General features: G+C 43.5%; 1 protein-coding gene across 2 annotated transcripts in view; it reads right to left on the reverse strand.

The window, feature by feature from the left end:
• Positions 1 to 18,905, reverse strand: part of CPSF3 (cleavage and polyadenylation specific factor 3) — a 52,638-nt gene that overhangs the window by 32,666 nt on the left and 1,067 nt on the right. For both annotated transcript variants that reach the window (XM_053285745.1, XM_053285747.1), the window contains exons 2-10: positions 17,574 to 17,637; positions 14,812 to 14,909; positions 14,449 to 14,577; positions 14,048 to 14,225; positions 3,363 to 3,452; positions 2,830 to 2,980; positions 1,574 to 1,749; positions 814 to 972; positions 305 to 451 (exon numbers count right to left, since the gene is read on the reverse strand). In XM_053285745.1, coding sequence (XP_053141720.1) covers positions 305 to 451; positions 814 to 972; positions 1,574 to 1,749; positions 2,830 to 2,980; positions 3,363 to 3,452; positions 14,048 to 14,225; positions 14,449 to 14,577; positions 14,812 to 14,909; positions 17,574 to 17,637 — 1,192 coding nt within the window. The remainder of the gene's footprint in view (positions 1 to 304; positions 452 to 813; positions 973 to 1,573; positions 1,750 to 2,829; positions 2,981 to 3,362; positions 3,453 to 14,047; positions 14,226 to 14,448; positions 14,578 to 14,811; positions 14,910 to 17,573; positions 17,638 to 18,905) is intronic.

Consider the following 18,905-nt stretch of genomic DNA (forward strand, 5'->3'; position numbering starts at 1 on the left):
GTTAAAACATAAATCATCACAGGAAAGGAGTTGCATCCAGTGTTCCCTCTAAGGCGAGCAGGTTTGCTCACACATTTTTTGATGTCCACTCAGTTCGTTTTAGATCAGGCTGAATCAGAAATGTGCACACACAATGCCATACTCATTCAGCACACAGATGAAAAAAATTAGAGAGAACACTGGTTGCATCTTGTTTTGAAGCATGAATTGTTCATTTCTGGCCAGTTACAATAAAAGTTGTCAAACTGACTTTGGACTATGACAATACTGCACTTCTTGAAAACAATAAGTTTAGGACACTAACCACATGGGGGGGTTTGAGGGCCCGTATGAACTCGCTGGTCTGTTGGTAATCTGTGTGAGCAGAGAAAGAAATGTAATCCACAGACATCTTAAGTGGGAGTTTCTGTCCTGACATGGTTGTAATTTCTTCAGGTTCCGACATGATATGCTGTAACAACACAATAAAACACACTAATTCCAGTGGAAAATGGAGTGAGGCACACACATGTCTCCTAAAAGCTTGTTTTGCAATCCTTTGCCCTGACTTTTATTCTACCTCAGTAGAGAATTTAACATCAACAAGATCCCCCCAAAGGACCAAAGTCTATTAGAAACAAGGAAGAAGTTCCAAAAATGCAAACACCAGTTCAACCCTTGTTCCTGTTTTCAGTGCAATTATCTACCTTGAACATTGCAAAGCAATATTGGTTTACTAGAAAAATAATTCATCATCTCAGGCAGTCTGACCTATATATTAAAATACCATAAAATAGTATATGGTAAAATAATGGTAGTAAAAGGATAACTTACCTTGGCAAGTGTTCCTTCAACACAATATCCTGCTATGATGACCCCGTTTCTTTTGTCAGTACACCAGCTTTCAAATAACTCTCTGGATAAACCACTCTGCATCATACCAGGGGAAGCCATTACAACACTGGGACCTATGTCATCAAAATGATCCATGCTCTAGGTAGCAAAAAGCAAACATCTAGTATCCTCATTTCAGTTTATGAAAGTAAGAGAAAAATGATTCTGCCTGAACTGTGGGAGGCCTCTGATGCTATGCTTACTGACTCGAGGGTTGGTAACATTTCTTAGACTCTGTAGGACTGTAGGATCAGTGAGCTCTAAATATTTGTGCAAGGCTCTGCTGATAGGATTGGATACCACACACTTAGCCCTTTGGCTGTGTGTGCAGTAAGAGCTGATCCAGAATTCTGCACATTAGCCTTACCCACCCAACCCGGGGCAGGATGAAAGAGAAACTGTACAAGACCCCATTCCCTTTCACTAGAGGAAAGCAGTTGGCAAGCACTGGTGGACTGATGGACAGATGGAATGGGGCAGATGTTTTCAGTAAAACAACTTCTCAATTTCTGCTGTAAAGAGCCATCAAAAACAGATATGTGTATTATCTCATTCTGTCCCAAAGTATAGCATTACAGTTCCCATTAGAAACAGCAGACGAATTCTTCTGAAAAGTTTAGATGTCTTACTTTAAGAGAGAATTATAGTTATTTCTAACCATTCTATATATTCTTAGAACATCAGCATATTCTTTACTCACCTTCAAATTACTGATGTGTTTGAATACAAATGGGTTATTGATGTTAATCTGCTTGCGGATTTTATCATTCATGGCATTGACATAAGTCTGATAAACTGCCATACACTTCTTTGCCAGAGAGGAAGCATAGTATATAGGGATATCATGTAGCTCAGGGTGATTCTGCCAGTATTCATCTAGATTAATATTTAAAAAGGCCAAAGTAAATAAATATTATCAAACACAGAATGAATGCTGAAAAATGCATGCTTGCAGGGACAGGAAAGGTAGGAAGGTAACCCAGGGAACGGGGCTAGCTCAAGACTGATAAACTGCAAACACTGCAAATCAATTCCCCCACTATCCATCACCAAGCCTTGGGAATGCAGCTGGCACAGCAGCCCCGGAATCTGGTTGACCCATGAGCACCACCATTAAGACCTTTTTAAGGTGTCCTCCTCCCGTCCTATGGGGTGTGTGAGGAAATTCAGATATATGCTCAGCCTGATCAAGGGGCACCAATTTTAAAAAATATAATCTTTGCCAATAAAAAATAAAATAAAATAAAGCAATTAATTGCAGCAAAGGGGACAGGATGGCCCGTTTACTCTGCCCCTTACATAAACTTGATATCCTAATTTTACATCAGCTACAAATATCACAGAACTGCTGCTTATGGTACAAATGTGATAACATATATCATACAACTGCCAACATTCCCAGTTTGCCCAGTGATTCTGAAAAAGGGTGTGTCACTTTAATGATGTCTTTAATCCCACCATAAAGTTTTAAAGGACTTACACTAATGTTACTTAATTAAAAACATAGGAACATAGGAAGCTGCCATATACTGAGTCAGACCATTGGTCCATCTAGCTCAGCATTGCCTACACAGACTGGTAGCAGCTTCTCCAAGGTTACAGGCAGGACTCTCTCTCAGTCCTATCTTGGAGATGCCAGGGAGGGAACATAGAACCTTCTGCTCTTCCCAGAGCGGCTCCATCCCCTAAGGGGAATATCTTACAGTGCTCACACATGTAGTCTCCCATTCATATACAACCAGGGCAGACCCTTCTTAGTTAAGGAGAGAAGTCGTGCTTGCTGCCACAAGACCAGCTCGCCTCTACATAACATTTATAGGCTTCAAAGCAACTGCCCATTCCTTTCTTTCTACAGACTGCGGGCTATTTTCTTCCTCAACTATATTAAAAAATACAGGCAACTTGTTAAAAATCCATCATTGATTTTTAAATGTTAAGTTCGAAAAAAGTAGATACCTAAAATCAAAAGCAATTCTTGAGCTCTTCCCAAGGCAAACACAGGAATAAGACCTCTACCTCCCCTGTTTACAATATCATGTACAGTGTTACAGAATCTTGCCTCTCGCTCTTCCCGTTTTTCATGGATATGTGTACCGTAGGTGGATTCCTAAAGATACAAGGCACACAATTAAAATAATGGGAGATACACACCTTCTTGTTTTCTTTGCCCTGCTATAAAATACAATACAATAGAAATAATGTGTTAATTGCTGAGGTACTTCCATGCGAAGTGATTCAGGAACTGCCTTCTGAGCATCCAACTGGGATCATTTTAACATGCCATTTTAAAATAATCTTTCAAAGTCTGCAAAAATTACTTTTGGTTATACTTGTAAAAATTATCAGACAGCACTACACAGGAAAATCACATTGGTATTTAAATCATGTCTACCCATCTAAGATACTGACCCTGGAGTGCATTGTATGCCCAAAGGTACAGTAAGTTATGCCAATATTCATTTCAAATTATCACAAAAGGAGAAACTTACAATGATAAGAATATCAGGTTTAATATTAGGAATCTCAGCTGCCATCAAGTGTCTGTCTTCTTGTCTTGAAAAATCACCTGTATATAAAAGCTTTGACAAAGAAGTATATACTTAAATATAATTAGACAGAAAAACTAACACCCTAAATCTTCCTTTATGGGTTTTTTTTAAACCAATGTCTTTGTAATAACGCTTATTATTTTGTGCTTAAGAGTCTCAGCTATGTTAAATATTGCATATCTTACATAATGTTAATTTTTTATGTACATGTTTTTTTTTAAAGTTCTGAACCCATTTTCATCTAACAAAAACAAATGCCCTGATATGTATTGATTCAGGAAGGCTCTAGAGTAAATGAAAAGGTGTACAGTTGTTCTTTTACTTAAAACATGAATAATTATTTTCATGTGTACTCTATGTGCTGAATTTTGAAGAACCTTCAGATTTCACCTTGAGATTTTTTCAGCACATACAGCCAAATTTAAAGATCAGCTACATGCAAAATAAAAAATTAATTCATGCTGATGTCAGAAAATGAATACAAACAGTAGATGGCCATTACTAAATGTGTCCCATTGGAATCTAAGAAATCAAAATACTTTCACATGACAAGGGGGCATTATTTTAGAAGGGGAAGGGGTATAGTTCAGGGGTAGAGTATCTGTTTTTCATGCAGAGGATCCCCAGCTGAATAGAAAAACAGGAAGCTGCATTATACCGAGTCAGACCATTGGTCTATCTAGCTCAGTATTGTCTACAGACTGGCAGTGGTTTCTCCAAGGTTGCTGGCAGGAGTCTCTCTCAGCCCTATCTTGGAGATGCCAGAGTGGGAACTTGGAACCTTCTGCATGCAAGCAAAGCAGCCCAATCCCCTGAGGGGAATATTTATTTATTTGAAACATTTGATATACCACCCACTCCGAAGACTCTGGGCGGTGTACAAAAACATGCAAAACAAGACAGCATTAAAATTACATTCTAAATAAAACTAAGGTAACTAACAGTGGGTCGTGGGGGGGATAGATAAACTACAGGGTAAAAGCCTGGCGAAAGAGAAAAGTCTTCAGTAAAGATTTAAAAATTGACAATGAAGGAGCTAAATGAATCTGCAGGGGAAGGGAATTCCAGAGAAGTGGGGCGGCAACCGAAAAAGCCCTTTCACAGATTCTAGCTCCCCGAACCTCTCGGAAATTGGGGACCCACAAAAGGGCCATCTGACCAGATCTGACTGGATGGGGATATAACTGGGAGAGTCTGTAGGTAAACAGGTGCCAAACCCCGCAAGGCTTTGAAGGTCAAAACCAGGACCTTAAATTGAACTTGGTAGCGAATAGGCAACCAGTGCAATGACTGCAGAAGAGGTGTTACCCTGTCATATTTTCTGGCACACATAAGTAAACGAGCCGCTGCATTCTGGACCCAAATATCTTACAGTGCTCACATGCCTCCCTTTCAAATGCAAACCAGGGCAGACCCTGCTTAGTAAAGGGGACAATTCATGCTTGCCACTACAAGACCAGATCTCCTCCCATCCTTGGCATCTACAGGTATGGCTGGGAAAGACTCCTTCCTGAAACGTTGGAGAACTGCTGCCATTCGTTGGAGACACTACTGAGCTAGATGGACAAATGGTCTGACTCCTAAGGCACCTTCCTATTTTCCTAGAAGCCCATTATACAATATGTGACTTGGTGGTGTCCAGGCTGGACTATTATAAACCACTCTAGATAAAGCTGCCTTTGAAATTGTCCAGAAACTTCAACTGGTTCAAAATTTTAGTTTAACTGGGCCAAAAGACATTTATTACACACCACAGTTAAAATTGATTCACAGTTAGTTCCCAGGCTGAATCCAAAGTGCTGGTTCTACCCTCAAAAGTGCGAGACAGCTTGGAGTGAAGTTAACTAAAGGAATATTGTCTCCCTTATTAGCCTCCCTGTACACTGAGGTTTTAAAAAGAAACCCTGCCCCAAATGTTCCCTTGTCTGAGGTTCTGTATCCTTAGGAAGAGCTTAGTAAGGGCAGGGCTTTCTGAGCAATGATGATCCTTCTTTGGCATTCCTTCCCTCAGGGAGACTTTCCAGACTAGTTCTTGTCCTTATCTTTTGAAAATTAACTAAATGTTTTTTATTCCAACAGACATTTGAAGGGGGAGGCAACTTTAACTGAATGTGTAGTATTTTATCTGTACTGTTTAGTTTTGGTGGAATGTAAATGCATTATTTATTATTTGATTTAAAATATTTATATCCTGCCCCTCCAGTACAATACTGCTTGGGGCAGCTAAATGTAAATACTGCTTTAACTGTGAAGCTCTTTTATTGTAAGTTTATAATTATTTTTAACTGGTTTTAAAAGTTTTGTTTTTATTGAAACATAAGCTGCTCTGAGGGTCCACTGGGCAATGAGATGGGGCATAAATGCAAAAGATATATGTTTCTATTAATACTTTTAAAGGTAATAACTGTTCAAGTATATGACACTGACCATTTTAATCTGCAAAGTCAGCTTCAGCACTTGTATGTGTTGGTGGTGGTGGGGAAATGTTTATTTTAACAGAAAAAAACAGGTTGCTTACCTGTAACAGGTGATCTGGTAGTGATCCGTTGAATCCATAAGTAGATGGGTTCTGCGCCTGCGCAGGCACCTCTCGGGCCGACTAGGTAGCTCCTCGCGACGCCCAACCGCCCTTCTGCACGTGCTACTGATCACTACTTATAATGGGCGGTGGGCGTCTTCCGTTAGTTTTCTGTGCAGACCGCTTTGCAATCTGCTTCCCAATGTTCTATCTGTGCCTCATACTTCTGCAGTGGGGTTGGTTTCTGGGCGGGTCTTATGGATTCAACGGATCACTACCAGATCACCTGTTACAGGTAAGCAACCTGTTTATCTGGATCGTGATCCGTTGATTCCATAAGTAGATGGGTGATTAGTTAGCTGCTCCCCTTTGGTGGCGGGTGCAGAAGGATGCCTTCTATGGCAACACCCTTTTCAAAACACTTCGCCCATATTCCGCCTGGCGCGCCATGCGGAGGTCCACTGCATAATGTTTTACAAACGGCTGCTGTGAAGACCAGGTTGCAGCCACACAGATGTCATCCATCTTAATGCCGGAAAGATGAGCTGCTGATGTCGAGTAAGCCCTGGTAGAGTGAGCTCTTACTGTCTTAGGTGGGGTAACCCCCTGCAGCCTATAAGTTAATAGGATCAGCTCCACCAACCAATGTGCAATACGCTGTCTAGACACTGGTTTTCCCTTACACTTGCCCTTGTAAGCCACAAACAGCTTATTTGTCTTTCTGAATTCTTTTGTCCCTTTCAAATAGTACAACAAACACCTGCGTACATCCAACGAGTGAAGCGCTATCTCCAATGTTGTCTGTGGGTCCTTAAAAAAGGTCGGCAAGACCACCTCCTGATTCAGATGGAACTCTGTGACTACCTTAGGGCGGAAACTAGGATCAAGCCTCATAACTACTTTATGTGGGTAGAACAGGGTGTAAGGCTTATCTGCTCTCAACGCAGACAATTCACCCACTCTTTTCGCTGTGGTTATTGCTATGAGGAATGCAGTCTTAAGTGTTAGCAACCTCAGGCTAGCCTCATGCAGTGGTTCAAACGGTTGTTCTGTCAATGCCGAAAGAACCAATGACAAACTCCATTGCTCTAAAGGTTCCTTAAGCGGTGGGTACATATTATTCAGCCCCTTCATAAACCTTCTACATTCGGGATGTGTAAATACAGTCTTTCCATCCCATCCTGGGAGTTTAGAAGATAAAGCTGCCAAATGTACCTTCAAAGAAACATTTGCTAAGCCCCTTAATTTTAGACTTGTCAAATACAGCAAAACCTGGCGCACTGATGCCCGCTTTGCATTGAACTTATTTAATTTTGCAAATGCCCTAAACCTTCTCCATTTACATAAATAACTACGCCTAGTTGACTTCCGTCTACTATTCAACAGAATAGTTCTCAGAAGTTTATTCTCCACGCTGTTAATTTCAGTGTTTGGATTTCTGGGTGTAGTATCCTTCCCTCCGCCCGCTGTAGGAGATCCGACACTGCTGGTAGACGGTAAAAGTCTCCTCTGCACAGGCGAAGCAGCAGGGCAAACCACGCTTGACGTGGCCACCACGGGGCGATCAGTATGCAATTGGCCCTGTCCCTCAGAATCTGTGCCAACACCCGATTGAGAAGTGGTATGGGCGGAAATAGGTAAAGGAGTCCCCTGTTCCACACATATTGAAATGCGTCTCCTAGAGACCCCACACCTATCCCCGCACGAGAACAATATCTCTTGCACTTCTTGTTTCCCTCCGTGGCAAATACATCCACCGCGGGGGTACCCCAGAGACTGAAGAGATCTCTGACACACTCCAGTTTGAGTTCCCACTCGTGTTTCTGGTTGATCTGCGTGCTCCGACTCAGAGCATCTGCTATGTGATTGTCCACACCCCGGATGTGAATTGCCACTGGATAAATGGCATGCATGATGCACCAGTTCCACAATTTCATTGACAAGGTGCAAAGTGTTGGTGAGACCGTACCCCCCTGCCTGTTCAGATAAGCTATTGCTGTAGTATTGTCCAAGTGGATTTGCACCACAACACCCCTCAGCTGGGGTTCGAAAGTTCAAACCCAATGCCTCTGCCATTTCTCTGATTAGGGAATGGTAGGCCTTGAGTTCTTCTGTTGGGGATCTTGATAAACGCGGTGGAACCTCAGATGAAGGCTCCACCTGCCGACTGGCGTGATCTGAATCTGAATAGTCAGACTCAAAATCCCGTTGCGTCGAAGTTGGAGACGATTCCTTGGATGAAGGACTTGGAGGAGGCGGGGTGCTCTTTCTCTTTCGCTTTCCACTAGGCTTGTCCTGTGGCGCCCTCACAGGCACAGCCTGCTCCTCCCGGGGGGTGTCTTGTACACCTTCTCCATTCCCAGGTGCAGGTGACACATCACCTCTCACCACCGGTTGTTGTAGGGCAGGTTGCATGGCCTTCCACCTTAGGTACTCAGCATAGTCATGCGGCAAAGAATGTCTGAAACCACAAGTGTGCTCAGGCTGTGAAGTGGGGTGGCGTATACTCCCATCCGCGACGCCTGCCAATGGTTGCACTACAGCCATGGGTGATTGAAGTAAGCTCTCAGCCGCAGCCCTTGGGGAAAGTGATGGAGTCTTAGGAGGTGGAGGACTCTCTACTGCTTCCTCATCATCCTCTTCATCGTCCAATCCGGCACTCAGGAAACCCTGAAAAGTGGACTCAGCTGGAGTGTTAGGGCCAGAGTCCATCAACTTCCTGAGAGCCGAAGTTGCGCTCCCATCAGAGCGTTGGCTACCTTGTTGCCTTGGGGTTGATGGAGATTGCTGTGGTGTACGAGCTGGCGACAGTGAGTGGCGCCTTCTCAGATGAGAGTCCTCACTCGGCCTCGATGTCGAGGAGGCTTTAGTCTTGCTCGCCTTCGATGTCGAGGGTGTCGCAGCCGAGCGATCCTTTCCTCTTTGCTCTCCCTTCGATGTCGAAGGCTTCGATGTCGAAGGCGTCGATGTCGAAGGCGTCGATGTCGAAGGCTTCTTCGATGTCGATGCCTGAGGAGGCTTCGATGTCGATGCTGACGGGGTGCGCGTGCTCTGCGAAGCCGTAGCATCCGCTACTGGACTAGAAGCTTGCACCGATGATGGTGAAGGGGTCTCACGCCTATGTTCACTCCGATTAGAGTGCCCCGTACCGGCAGCTTCCGCAGCCTCCTGACGAAGCCTCTTTTCTCGCCGCTTCTGTTCCTTAGAAGAGATCTGCAAGGGTCTCTTAAAAGGTGTAGCGGTGGACACGGTTTTAGACTGTGAATCTACAGCTCCGTGTACCTCCCTCCCCGATGCCGATGTCGACAGTGTTTCAGGTCGAGGGGTGGGAGGGCGCAGCGCGTCTTCATACAGGGCCGCTCTCAGACGCAGAGCTCGGTTTGTCCTCGTCTGCTTAGAGAAGGCACAACAGATCTTGCAAGCCCCTGTGTTGTGCTCCTCTCCTAGGCATAGCAGACAGGAATCGTGGTGGTCGGTGGAGGGCAACTTAGCCCGACACCTCACACATCGCTTGAAGGTCGTTTTTGTCTCCATTTCTCAAGCGTTTGTCGTTAACAGTCCAGGTCAATCCAAAAAATCCGTCCGATCTTTCTCCAAAACTAGTCCGTAAAGCCTTATTCCAGTCCACAAACACAGTCCAAAGTCCAAATAGCCGATAATATCCGTCAAGAAAATAAATTACTTTTTGCTACCGAGGAGCCCAAACGAGGTCTGAACGCTATGGCGGTCAAACAGAAACTAACGGAAGACGCCCACCGCCCATTATAAGTAGTGATCAGTAGCACGTGCAGAAGGGCGGTTGGGCGTCGCGAGGAGCTACCTAGTCGGCCCGAGAGGTGCCTGCGCAGGCGCAGAACCCATCTACTTATGGAATCAACGGATCACGATCCAGATCCTAAGTATTTGCTCAACAGTTATTTGAGGTTTGCACCAGGGCATATGGAGGCAGTTTTAAATAGTCTGTCTGATCAGTGGTACATTCATAGATCTTCATGGGCTGGTAGCTCCTCTGCTGTCAGGGAGAATGAAGGTCTTGGGCGAGGAGGACATCGGTCTGAGGAAGAGGGAAATGCTCCTTTAGAAGGGACCCCTTCCGTGGATGATGAGCCCATATCCTCTCGCACAGGGGATACTCCTCTGGGGGGTGGGGGCCTCCTTGTAGTTGGTGATTCGATCATTAGGGGGATAGAGAGATGGGTTTGTGACCCGCGTGTTGACCGCACGGTGACTTGCCTGCCTGGTGCGAAGGTTGAGGACATTACGCAGCGTCTAGACAGGCTCCTAGGCAGTGCTGGGGAGGAGGCAGCTGTCGTGGTGCACGTCAGCACCAACGATGTGGGGAAATGCAGCTGGGAGGTCCTGGAAGCCAAATTTAGGCTGATAGGTAGCATTTTGAAATCCAGGACCCCCAAGGTAGCATTCTCAGAAATGCTACCTGTTCCACGCGCAAGTACAGTGAGACAGGCAGAGCTGAGGGGTTTCAATGCGTGGATGAGACGTTGGTGCCAGGAAGAGGGGTTTAGATTTGTTAGGCACTGGGACACATTTTGGGGCAAGCAAGGCCTGTACAAAAGGGACGGGCTGCACTTGAACCAAGATGGAACCAGACTGCTGGCGCTTAAAATCAAAAAGGTTGCAGAGCAGCTTTTAAAATGACACCTGGGGAACAGCCGATGGGAGCTGGGCAGTATCCTGTTTGGCAAAAGCCATCCTTTAAAGTGTGAGGCTGCAAAGAATTCAAATAAAACAGATGGGGACGGAGCAGAACCGCATAAAGAGCAGACGGGAGGCTGTGCCAGCAGGTCAAAGAGTCAAAGAAATAGCATACATCAGGGGAAAGATTCAGTGTATAGGTGCTTGTATGCCAATGCCAGAAGCCTCCGAGCCAAGATGGGTGAGCTGGAGTGCTTGGTTGCTAATGCAGAAATAGACATAGTGGGCATAACAGAAACATGGTGGAACAGGGAGAACCAGTGGGACACTGTTATCCCTGGGTATAAACTCTATAGGAAGGACAGGGAGGGGCGCCTTGGAGGAGGGGTAGCACTGTATGTTAAAGAAGGGATAGAATCTAACAAGCTAGAAAACCTAGGTGGACTGGACTCCTCCACAGAAACCCTGTGGGTGACTATACAAGGCCGGAAAGGAATCGTGCTACTGGGGACGTGCTATCGCCCTCCAGAACAAAATGCCGACAGTGACTGGGAGTTGCAGGAGGAAATCAAGGAGGCATCAAGGAGAGGCAGGGCTGTAATTATGGGTGATTTCAACTACCCACACACAGACTGGGTAAATTCACATTCAAGTCAGGACAAAGAGGTCAAATTTCTAGATATGCTAAAAGACTGTGCCTTAGAACAGTTGGTCATGGAACCGACCAGAGAGAAGGCCACCTTGGATCTAATTCTGAGTGACACCCAGGACCTGGTGCGTGATGTCAGTGTCATCGACCCTTTAGGGAACAGTGACCACAGTGCCATCAAATTCAGCATACATGCGGGGAGAGAATCACCAAGGATGTCAAACACAGACATTTTAAATTTCAAAAGAGGAAACTTCTCCAAAATGAGGAGTATGGTGAAAAGAAAGCTGAGGGGGAAAATCAGGAGCGTCACTTCGCTCCAGAGTGCATGGAGTTTACTCAAAACCACAATACTAGAAGCCCAGTTAGATTGTATACCCAAAAGGAGGAAAGGTACCACTAAGTCCAGGAGGATGCCAGCATGGCTAACGGGTACCGTCAAGGAAGCCATAAAAGGGAAGAAGACTTCCTTCTGAAATTGGAAGGCCTGTCCAAATGAAAAGAACAGAAAGGAACACAAACTCTGGCAAAAGAAAGGCAAGGTGACAATAAGGGAGGCAAAAAGAGAGTTTGAGGAACATTTAGCCAAAAGTATCAAGGGGAATAACAAAAACTTCTTTAAGTACATCAGAAGCAGGAAACCTGCCAGGGAGGCGGTTGGGCCATTAGACAATGAGGGAGTGAAAGGGATTATTAAGGAGGATATGGAGGTTGCAGAGAAACTGAATGAGTTCTTTGCATCTGTCTTCACGGCAGAGGATACTGAGCATATACCTGTTTTTTAGGGATGGAGGCTAGAGAGCTGAGTCTGACAGAAGTGACAAGGGATGATGTTCTAAGCTGTCTGGAAAAACTGAAAGCTAACAAATCACCAGGGCCGGATGGCATCCATCCAAGAGTCCTCAAAGAACTCAAATGTGAAATTGCCGACCTCCTTGCTAAAATATTTAACTTATCCCTGAAATCGGGCTCTGTACCAGAGGACTGTAGAGTAGCTAATGTAACACCGATTTTCAAAAAGGGATCCAGGGGCGATCCGGGAAATTACAGGCCGGTTAGCCTAACGTCCGTTCCAGGTAAATTGATGGAAAGCATCCTCAAGGATAAAATTGTAAAGAACCTAGAAGAACAGGCCCTGCTGGAAGTGAGCCAGCATGGCTTCCGCAAAGGTAAATCTTGCCTCACCAACCTTTTGGACTTCTTTGAGAGTGTCAACAAGTATGTGGATAAAGGTGATCCAGTTGACATAGTCTACCTGGACTTCCAAAAAGCTTTTGACAAAGTTCCTCATCAAAGACTCCTGAGGAAACTTAGCTGTCATGGAATAAAGGGACAAGTACATGCGCGCGCAGAAGGCTCCCTGCACTTCGCAGAAGGCAGGGAAGGGGGCGGGCGGACGGATGGACGTCTCCCCGCCGCCCGCCCGAGCGCTATAGGACTCGGTCTGGGGCGAGATTTAAAGAGCTAAAATGGCTTGAGGGGGCTTTGGGGGCGGCAGGGAAGTATCCTGCCGCTCGATTTTGAAGACAAGAAGGAGCCCCGGAGCGGCGAGCGGGCGGAGAGCGATTCTGCGGTGCATTTTTTAAACGAATTATGGCGCCAAAGCAGCAAAGCGCGGGAGGGGTGAGTAAAGCCCCCCCCGCCCTTAATGGAACCCCCCACCCTAACCCTCCCGAACCAAAACCACCCCTTGTCCGGACCGGTTCGGAGGCCAGTAGAATGGCCTCCGAACCGGTCCGTGCACACTACTAACAGCTCGTTGAAAGTGTCTATTCAATGTGCGGCAGCTGTGAAAAAGGCCAATTCCATGCTAGGGATCATTAGGAAGGGGACTGAAAATAAAACGGCTAACATTATAATGCCCTTATACAAAACTATGGTGCGACCACACTTGGAGTACTGCGTACAATTCTGGTCACCACATCTTAAAAAGGACATTGTTGAACTGGAGAAGGTACAGAAGAGGGCAACCAAGATGATCAGAGGCTTAGAGCACCTTTCTTACAAGGCAAGACTACAACACCTGAGGCTTTTTAGTTTAGAAAAAAGATGACTGCGGGGAGACATGATAGAGGTCTATAAAATCATGCATGGCGTGGAGAAAGTGGAGAGAGAGAGATTCTTTTCCCTCTCACACAACACTAGAACCAGGGGTCACTCCATGAAATTGATTGCCAGGAGGTCTAGGACCAACAAACGGAAGTCTTTTTCACACAATGCGTGATCCACTTGTGGAACTCTCTGCCACAGGATGTGGTGACGGCCAACAACCTGGATGGCTTTAAGAGGGGTTTGGATGACTTCATGGAGGAGAGGTCCATCAATGGCTACTAGTCAGAGGGCTGTGGGCCACCTCCAGCCTCAAGGGTGTGCCTCTGAGTACCAGTTGCAGGGGAGCAATGGCAGGAGAGAGGGCATGCCCTCAAATCCTGCCTGTGGCTTCCAGCGGCATCTGGTGGGCCACTGTGCGAAACAGGATGCTGGACTAGATGGGCCTTGAGCCTGATCCAGCAGGGCTGTTCTTATGTTCATGGACCAGCAAATAAAGGTGAGCAACATCCAGACTAAGTCCCTTTGAAATTAACAGAACTTAAGTTTCTCATGACTAACCTGCCTCATTGATTTCAATGGTGTTTAGTCTTGACTAACGGGTCTGAATGTTGCCCTTAAGATGGGATCTGCTCAACTGCAAGCTGGAATTGTAAGGACACTATTCTAGTACTGCAAGTGGTAGCAAAAGTAAAACAAAAAAATGTCCAATGATGAAAAGCCTGCATGGATTCTCCAGTGTGCTAAGGGAAATACCTTCACTCCAGCTATTTCAATCATAAACATGGCTGCTCCCAGAACATGGCCTGCATGGTAACACCAGAACTTAATTCCTGCCACCTCTTTCACTTCATGGAAGTTGATGGTTTCAATTTTGTCCATGCTTTCTTCCAGATCAGTCTCTGTGTACAACATATCATCGGCTGAAATATTGCTGCATAAAATAAGACAAAATGTTATCTTGTTCACTGGTTTTGCGGACCAGTTACAGAAATATTTGTGAGATTGTTCAGGACTTAAACAACATAAGCTGTGCTTGAGGTTATAGTTCAAGAATGCAAGATATTAAAAATATCACATCCACACTGTTCAAAGTACTACTTCGTTTCACAGCTTTCCCCACAAATTAAAAAGATCTATTGAGTGAGTCAACTCACCTAACTTTGACATAATCAGAAAGAAGCCATCTATAAATTGCTTTTGTAGCATGAGTCATGAAGGTTCTTCCTTTAAAACTTGTCTTTTGCAGAAACCATGGTAATGCCCCACAATGATCCAAATGGAAGCTGAAACAGGCATATGAAAATTAGATTTTAAATCAAATTTTATAATATAACACAAACATATATAATCTGTGGAGCTAAGAAAAGATCTAGTCAGTAAACAGAGCTATCATGTAACATCTAAGCATCATCAAAGTTAACAAATCTGATACAAATCATCAGCATTTTAATACACAAATATGAAATTCCTCAGACCAAATCTTGAAAGTACTCAACATCAATTTACATATAACTTACTGACTAATCAAGAGAAGATCAATCTCAGCTGGATCTATCAGATCAATGTATGGAAGTGCATCCATTCCTTCTAGGCCAGGGTGGATTCCACAATCGAGCTGGAAAAATTTTTTGCATACAATCATCAGTCATAATGCTTACCTTAAAAACCAACAACAAGCAACTGGCTATTAGCATATTATTATTAAACTCACACTAGTGAAATTCACGTTACATACTTAAGGCTTCAAAGGTTCAAATATATACTATAATTTTAAGGATACTTGGAGGCTATACTTTTCATGGAGAAGCCACAATCCCCCCACAATAAATGACAATAAATACGCCCCACAATAAATGAACAAACAAAAACTCCACACACACACATGCACCACGGTTAACAGTAGGGATGTGTGAATCGATAAGTTTACAAATCGATTTGTACACAAATCTAGCTGATTTGAGTGATTTGGAGACAAAACAAATCACCCCTGTGGTCCATTGGCTAGATTCAGGTACAAATTGAATCACGTCTAATCTGATTTGAATAGATTTGAGATTCGGATCCCTCCCATTAATTCCCCCAGATTCCCAGTTTTCATTTTTAAAAAAGCTAAGCTCTAGCCCTTGTAGAAGTGGCGTTATGGAGCAAAATGTGTGGTCACTATTTTTCAAGCGTGGATTGCTTGGTGTATAATAACTTTTCCTCAATGAATCCCTATGAGGGTTCATTACACACCTTCATTTTTTCTATTCATTTTGACTGTCTTTTGAACAGTGCCAAATGTCAACTGCCATGTGCCAACTACACCCCCCTCCCACCCACAAGGCAGTGGGGTACTACTCAGTTTATGTTCTAGGAATTTTTTCAAGTGTTTCGGCTCTTTGGTGTCTAATAACCTTTCCTCATAATGAATCCCTATGAGGATTCATTACACACCAGAGTCTAAACACCTCAAAAATTCCTAAAATATATAAACTGAGTGGCTTGTGGATTGGGCGGTAGTTAGAACATGGGATGCCACTAATTCTCCACCCATACCTGCAAAACAGTGGGGTCAAAATGAACAGAAGAAATGAAGGTGTGTAATGAAGACACCACAGAATCTAAACACTTCAAAAATTCCTAAAAAATAAACTGAGTGCCCCAGTGTGTGGGGGTGTAGTTGACACATGGCAGTTGACTGTTCGCACTGTCCAATGACAGTCAAAATGAACAGAAGAAACGAAGGCGTATAATGAATCCTCATAGAGATTCATTATGAGGAAAGGTTATTAGACACCAAAGAATCTAAACACTTCAATATTCCTAAAAAAATTAAAATGAATACCCCACTGCCTTGCAGGTGGGGTGGGGTGTGTGTCTGTGTGTGTAGTTGGCACATGGCAGTTGACAGCTGGCACTGTCCAATGACAGTCAAAATAAACAGAAGAAATGAAGGTGTGCAATGAATCCTCATAGGGATTCATTATGAGGAATAGTTATTATACACCAAATAATCCAAACACTTGAAAAATAATGACTGCATATTTTGCTCCATAACGCCACTTCTACCAGGGCTAGAGCTTAGCTTTCTTTTCTTTTCTTTTTTAAATGAAAGGTGGGGATCCATGTTAGGGTTAGGATAGGGCGACTTCGAATCCTCATTATTTCCTATGGCAGAAATATACAAAATCAGTAAAAAATAAATAATAAAAATAAATAAATAAATAAATATCAACCAAGTGCCTCACCACCTTGAAATCTGGGTGGTAGGTGGTACCCATGGGGACTTACCCACCACCCAAATTTGGTGCCCCCTAGGACCTTGTTAAGTGGTCTGAATCAATCAAAATACAAATCGAATCTGGGGGTGATTTGGGGGAGTAGATCTGGACACAAAACAAATCAGGGGTGATTTGATTTGGGCACAAATTGAATAAAAAAATAGATTTGTGCACATCCCTAGTTGACAGTGCTTTACACAGCAGGCATAAAATCTGAAATCAATTCATCATGTGGATAAGCCTGATTGTATAGGAAATTTCTATGCCAGCTCCAGCTAAGAATGTACTGTACTGGAAAATCTCAATGAAAATGGAGGCATCAATACAGAAAGAAGTGTCTAATAAATTAGTGACTCTGCATGGGGCAATGTGATATGAAAACATTTCTCTACCCTCCATGAGGGGTATGTGCGAAACATGTGGAGCACTTCTCAACTGGACAATGGAATCCTCAACATAGCAGAAGCTGGGGTTCCATAAGAATGCATCAGTTTTGCATTAGCAGAATGCCTGGAGATAGAAACACCCTTGACAAGCCAATCTGTCAGTCAATGACAAACATTCTTAGAAAAAACTTTAAATAGACAATTTCCAAACATCTCTTCCAAGTGCATAAACCTTTAGTGGGGAAAATGTCAATATATTATGGAGACTTATATCTTTATCAGTGCATTTTGTTCTGTGAGCATACACATGCTACAGCCAGATGTGGTGCATATACACACATCAAATGAGAGCAATACACTATGGCAGAGGCTCCACTAAAATCAAGTTTTATCCTAACACCCTGCTATTCTTTATTCATATTACATCAATTTTAATAGGATTTACCAACACCTGTTAATACAGTATCACAACCATGTCCAACATAACATGCTCACTACAAAACCTTATTCTGGTAAACAAATATATTTTAAGATGGTTTTAACAGTGGTAAAAATGGCACATACAAAAGCTTTAGACATCATGCAATCTAGAAAGGAGGATGCTTCTAAATGACTTAGCATAATCATTACCATTATCTTCCTTCCTTTAAATTCCAGTATAATGCATGATCTTCCAACTTCCTGCCCAGCACCTCTGTGAAAAGAAAGCCACGACAAGTTAGGGAAGAGTCACCCATCCACGGAACATAATACAGTTAGCTGCCACTGGCCAAGGCAAGGCCTTTGGTATAACTTGAATGTTGGGTGTACAGAGTGGTAAGCCACTGAATATCGTGATATCGGAATGATATTTAAATTCAGGACAAAATACTACATTTCAGATCTAAATACCAGCTCAGTTCATGCGGCCATTCAAAATTGGGTAGGGAGACAAAGACAGAATATAATGCAATGAGACATCTCCCTTGAACACTGAAGCATTTCAATCAAAATTAGGGTGCACAATCAGGATGACATTTTGCATTTGAGCTATGAGCTCACACTCAACTACTTCACTGTACACTCAACTAGCAAAGATGCAATGCACAACACAATGTGTTCTCTCTCTTCAAGACTGAGATCTTACAATTAAATCTGCTAACCAAATTCCAAACACCAGAATACATCTCAAGTATGAATCCAGCTTGACCCCTCACACCCATCTTGAATGGGGCTGGGTAGCAAATTATCTTCTAATACAACACCTAAAACTAGGTCTCTCAAATACTGTGCTCATGGTGCCATGAGTAACTTGATTACCGTAAAATGGGGGACTGTCTAAATGGACTGAACAACAATAGACCAAACAGACACTTAGACCAAAGTGTCTAAAGTAAACAACTTGCAATTTGTATTCCAGATTCTATGTCCTGCTATAATATAATTAAACAGAAGTACTATGGATTATTAACCCAATCCAGGATTACAGTGAAGAAGGCTCATTCAGACATGCATTAAATTAATTCAACTAAATGAAATGTTCTGTGTCTAGAAAAAGAATGTAGGCCATGTTTACAGGATAAGACTCCTTGCTGGAAAACAGTAAGAGTGGAAAGATTTAGGGATGACAATGGATTAAAAATAAGCACGAGCTCCCTATTTGATCATGTGGCTAAGGCCTTGTCTAGACAAAGATGAAATAGAAATCCTAGCCACGAAGTCAATGATGCTCCAACCATTTAGCTTAGCCAGCTAAGTGAAAATTCTTATGCAGTTTATGAGTAGAAATCTTAGATACCGAAAGACATTAACACATGCTAGGAAGTCAGTGGAAGAAAAAGTGCTGCTTGACTTCTAAGTGCAAATGGGTATCTTGCAGGAACAAGATACCTATTTACATGGAAGCCTACAAAGGCTTCCATGTAATAACCTGCATGGTGGTTCTTTCAGAGAATGTCTCAAACATGGCCATAAGGCTTCAGA

Source organism: Hemicordylus capensis, chromosome 1 (assembly GCF_027244095.1).
Source record: "Hemicordylus capensis ecotype Gifberg chromosome 1, rHemCap1.1.pri, whole genome shotgun sequence".
Classification (NCBI taxonomy): domain Eukaryota; kingdom Metazoa; phylum Chordata; class Lepidosauria; order Squamata; family Cordylidae; genus Hemicordylus; species Hemicordylus capensis.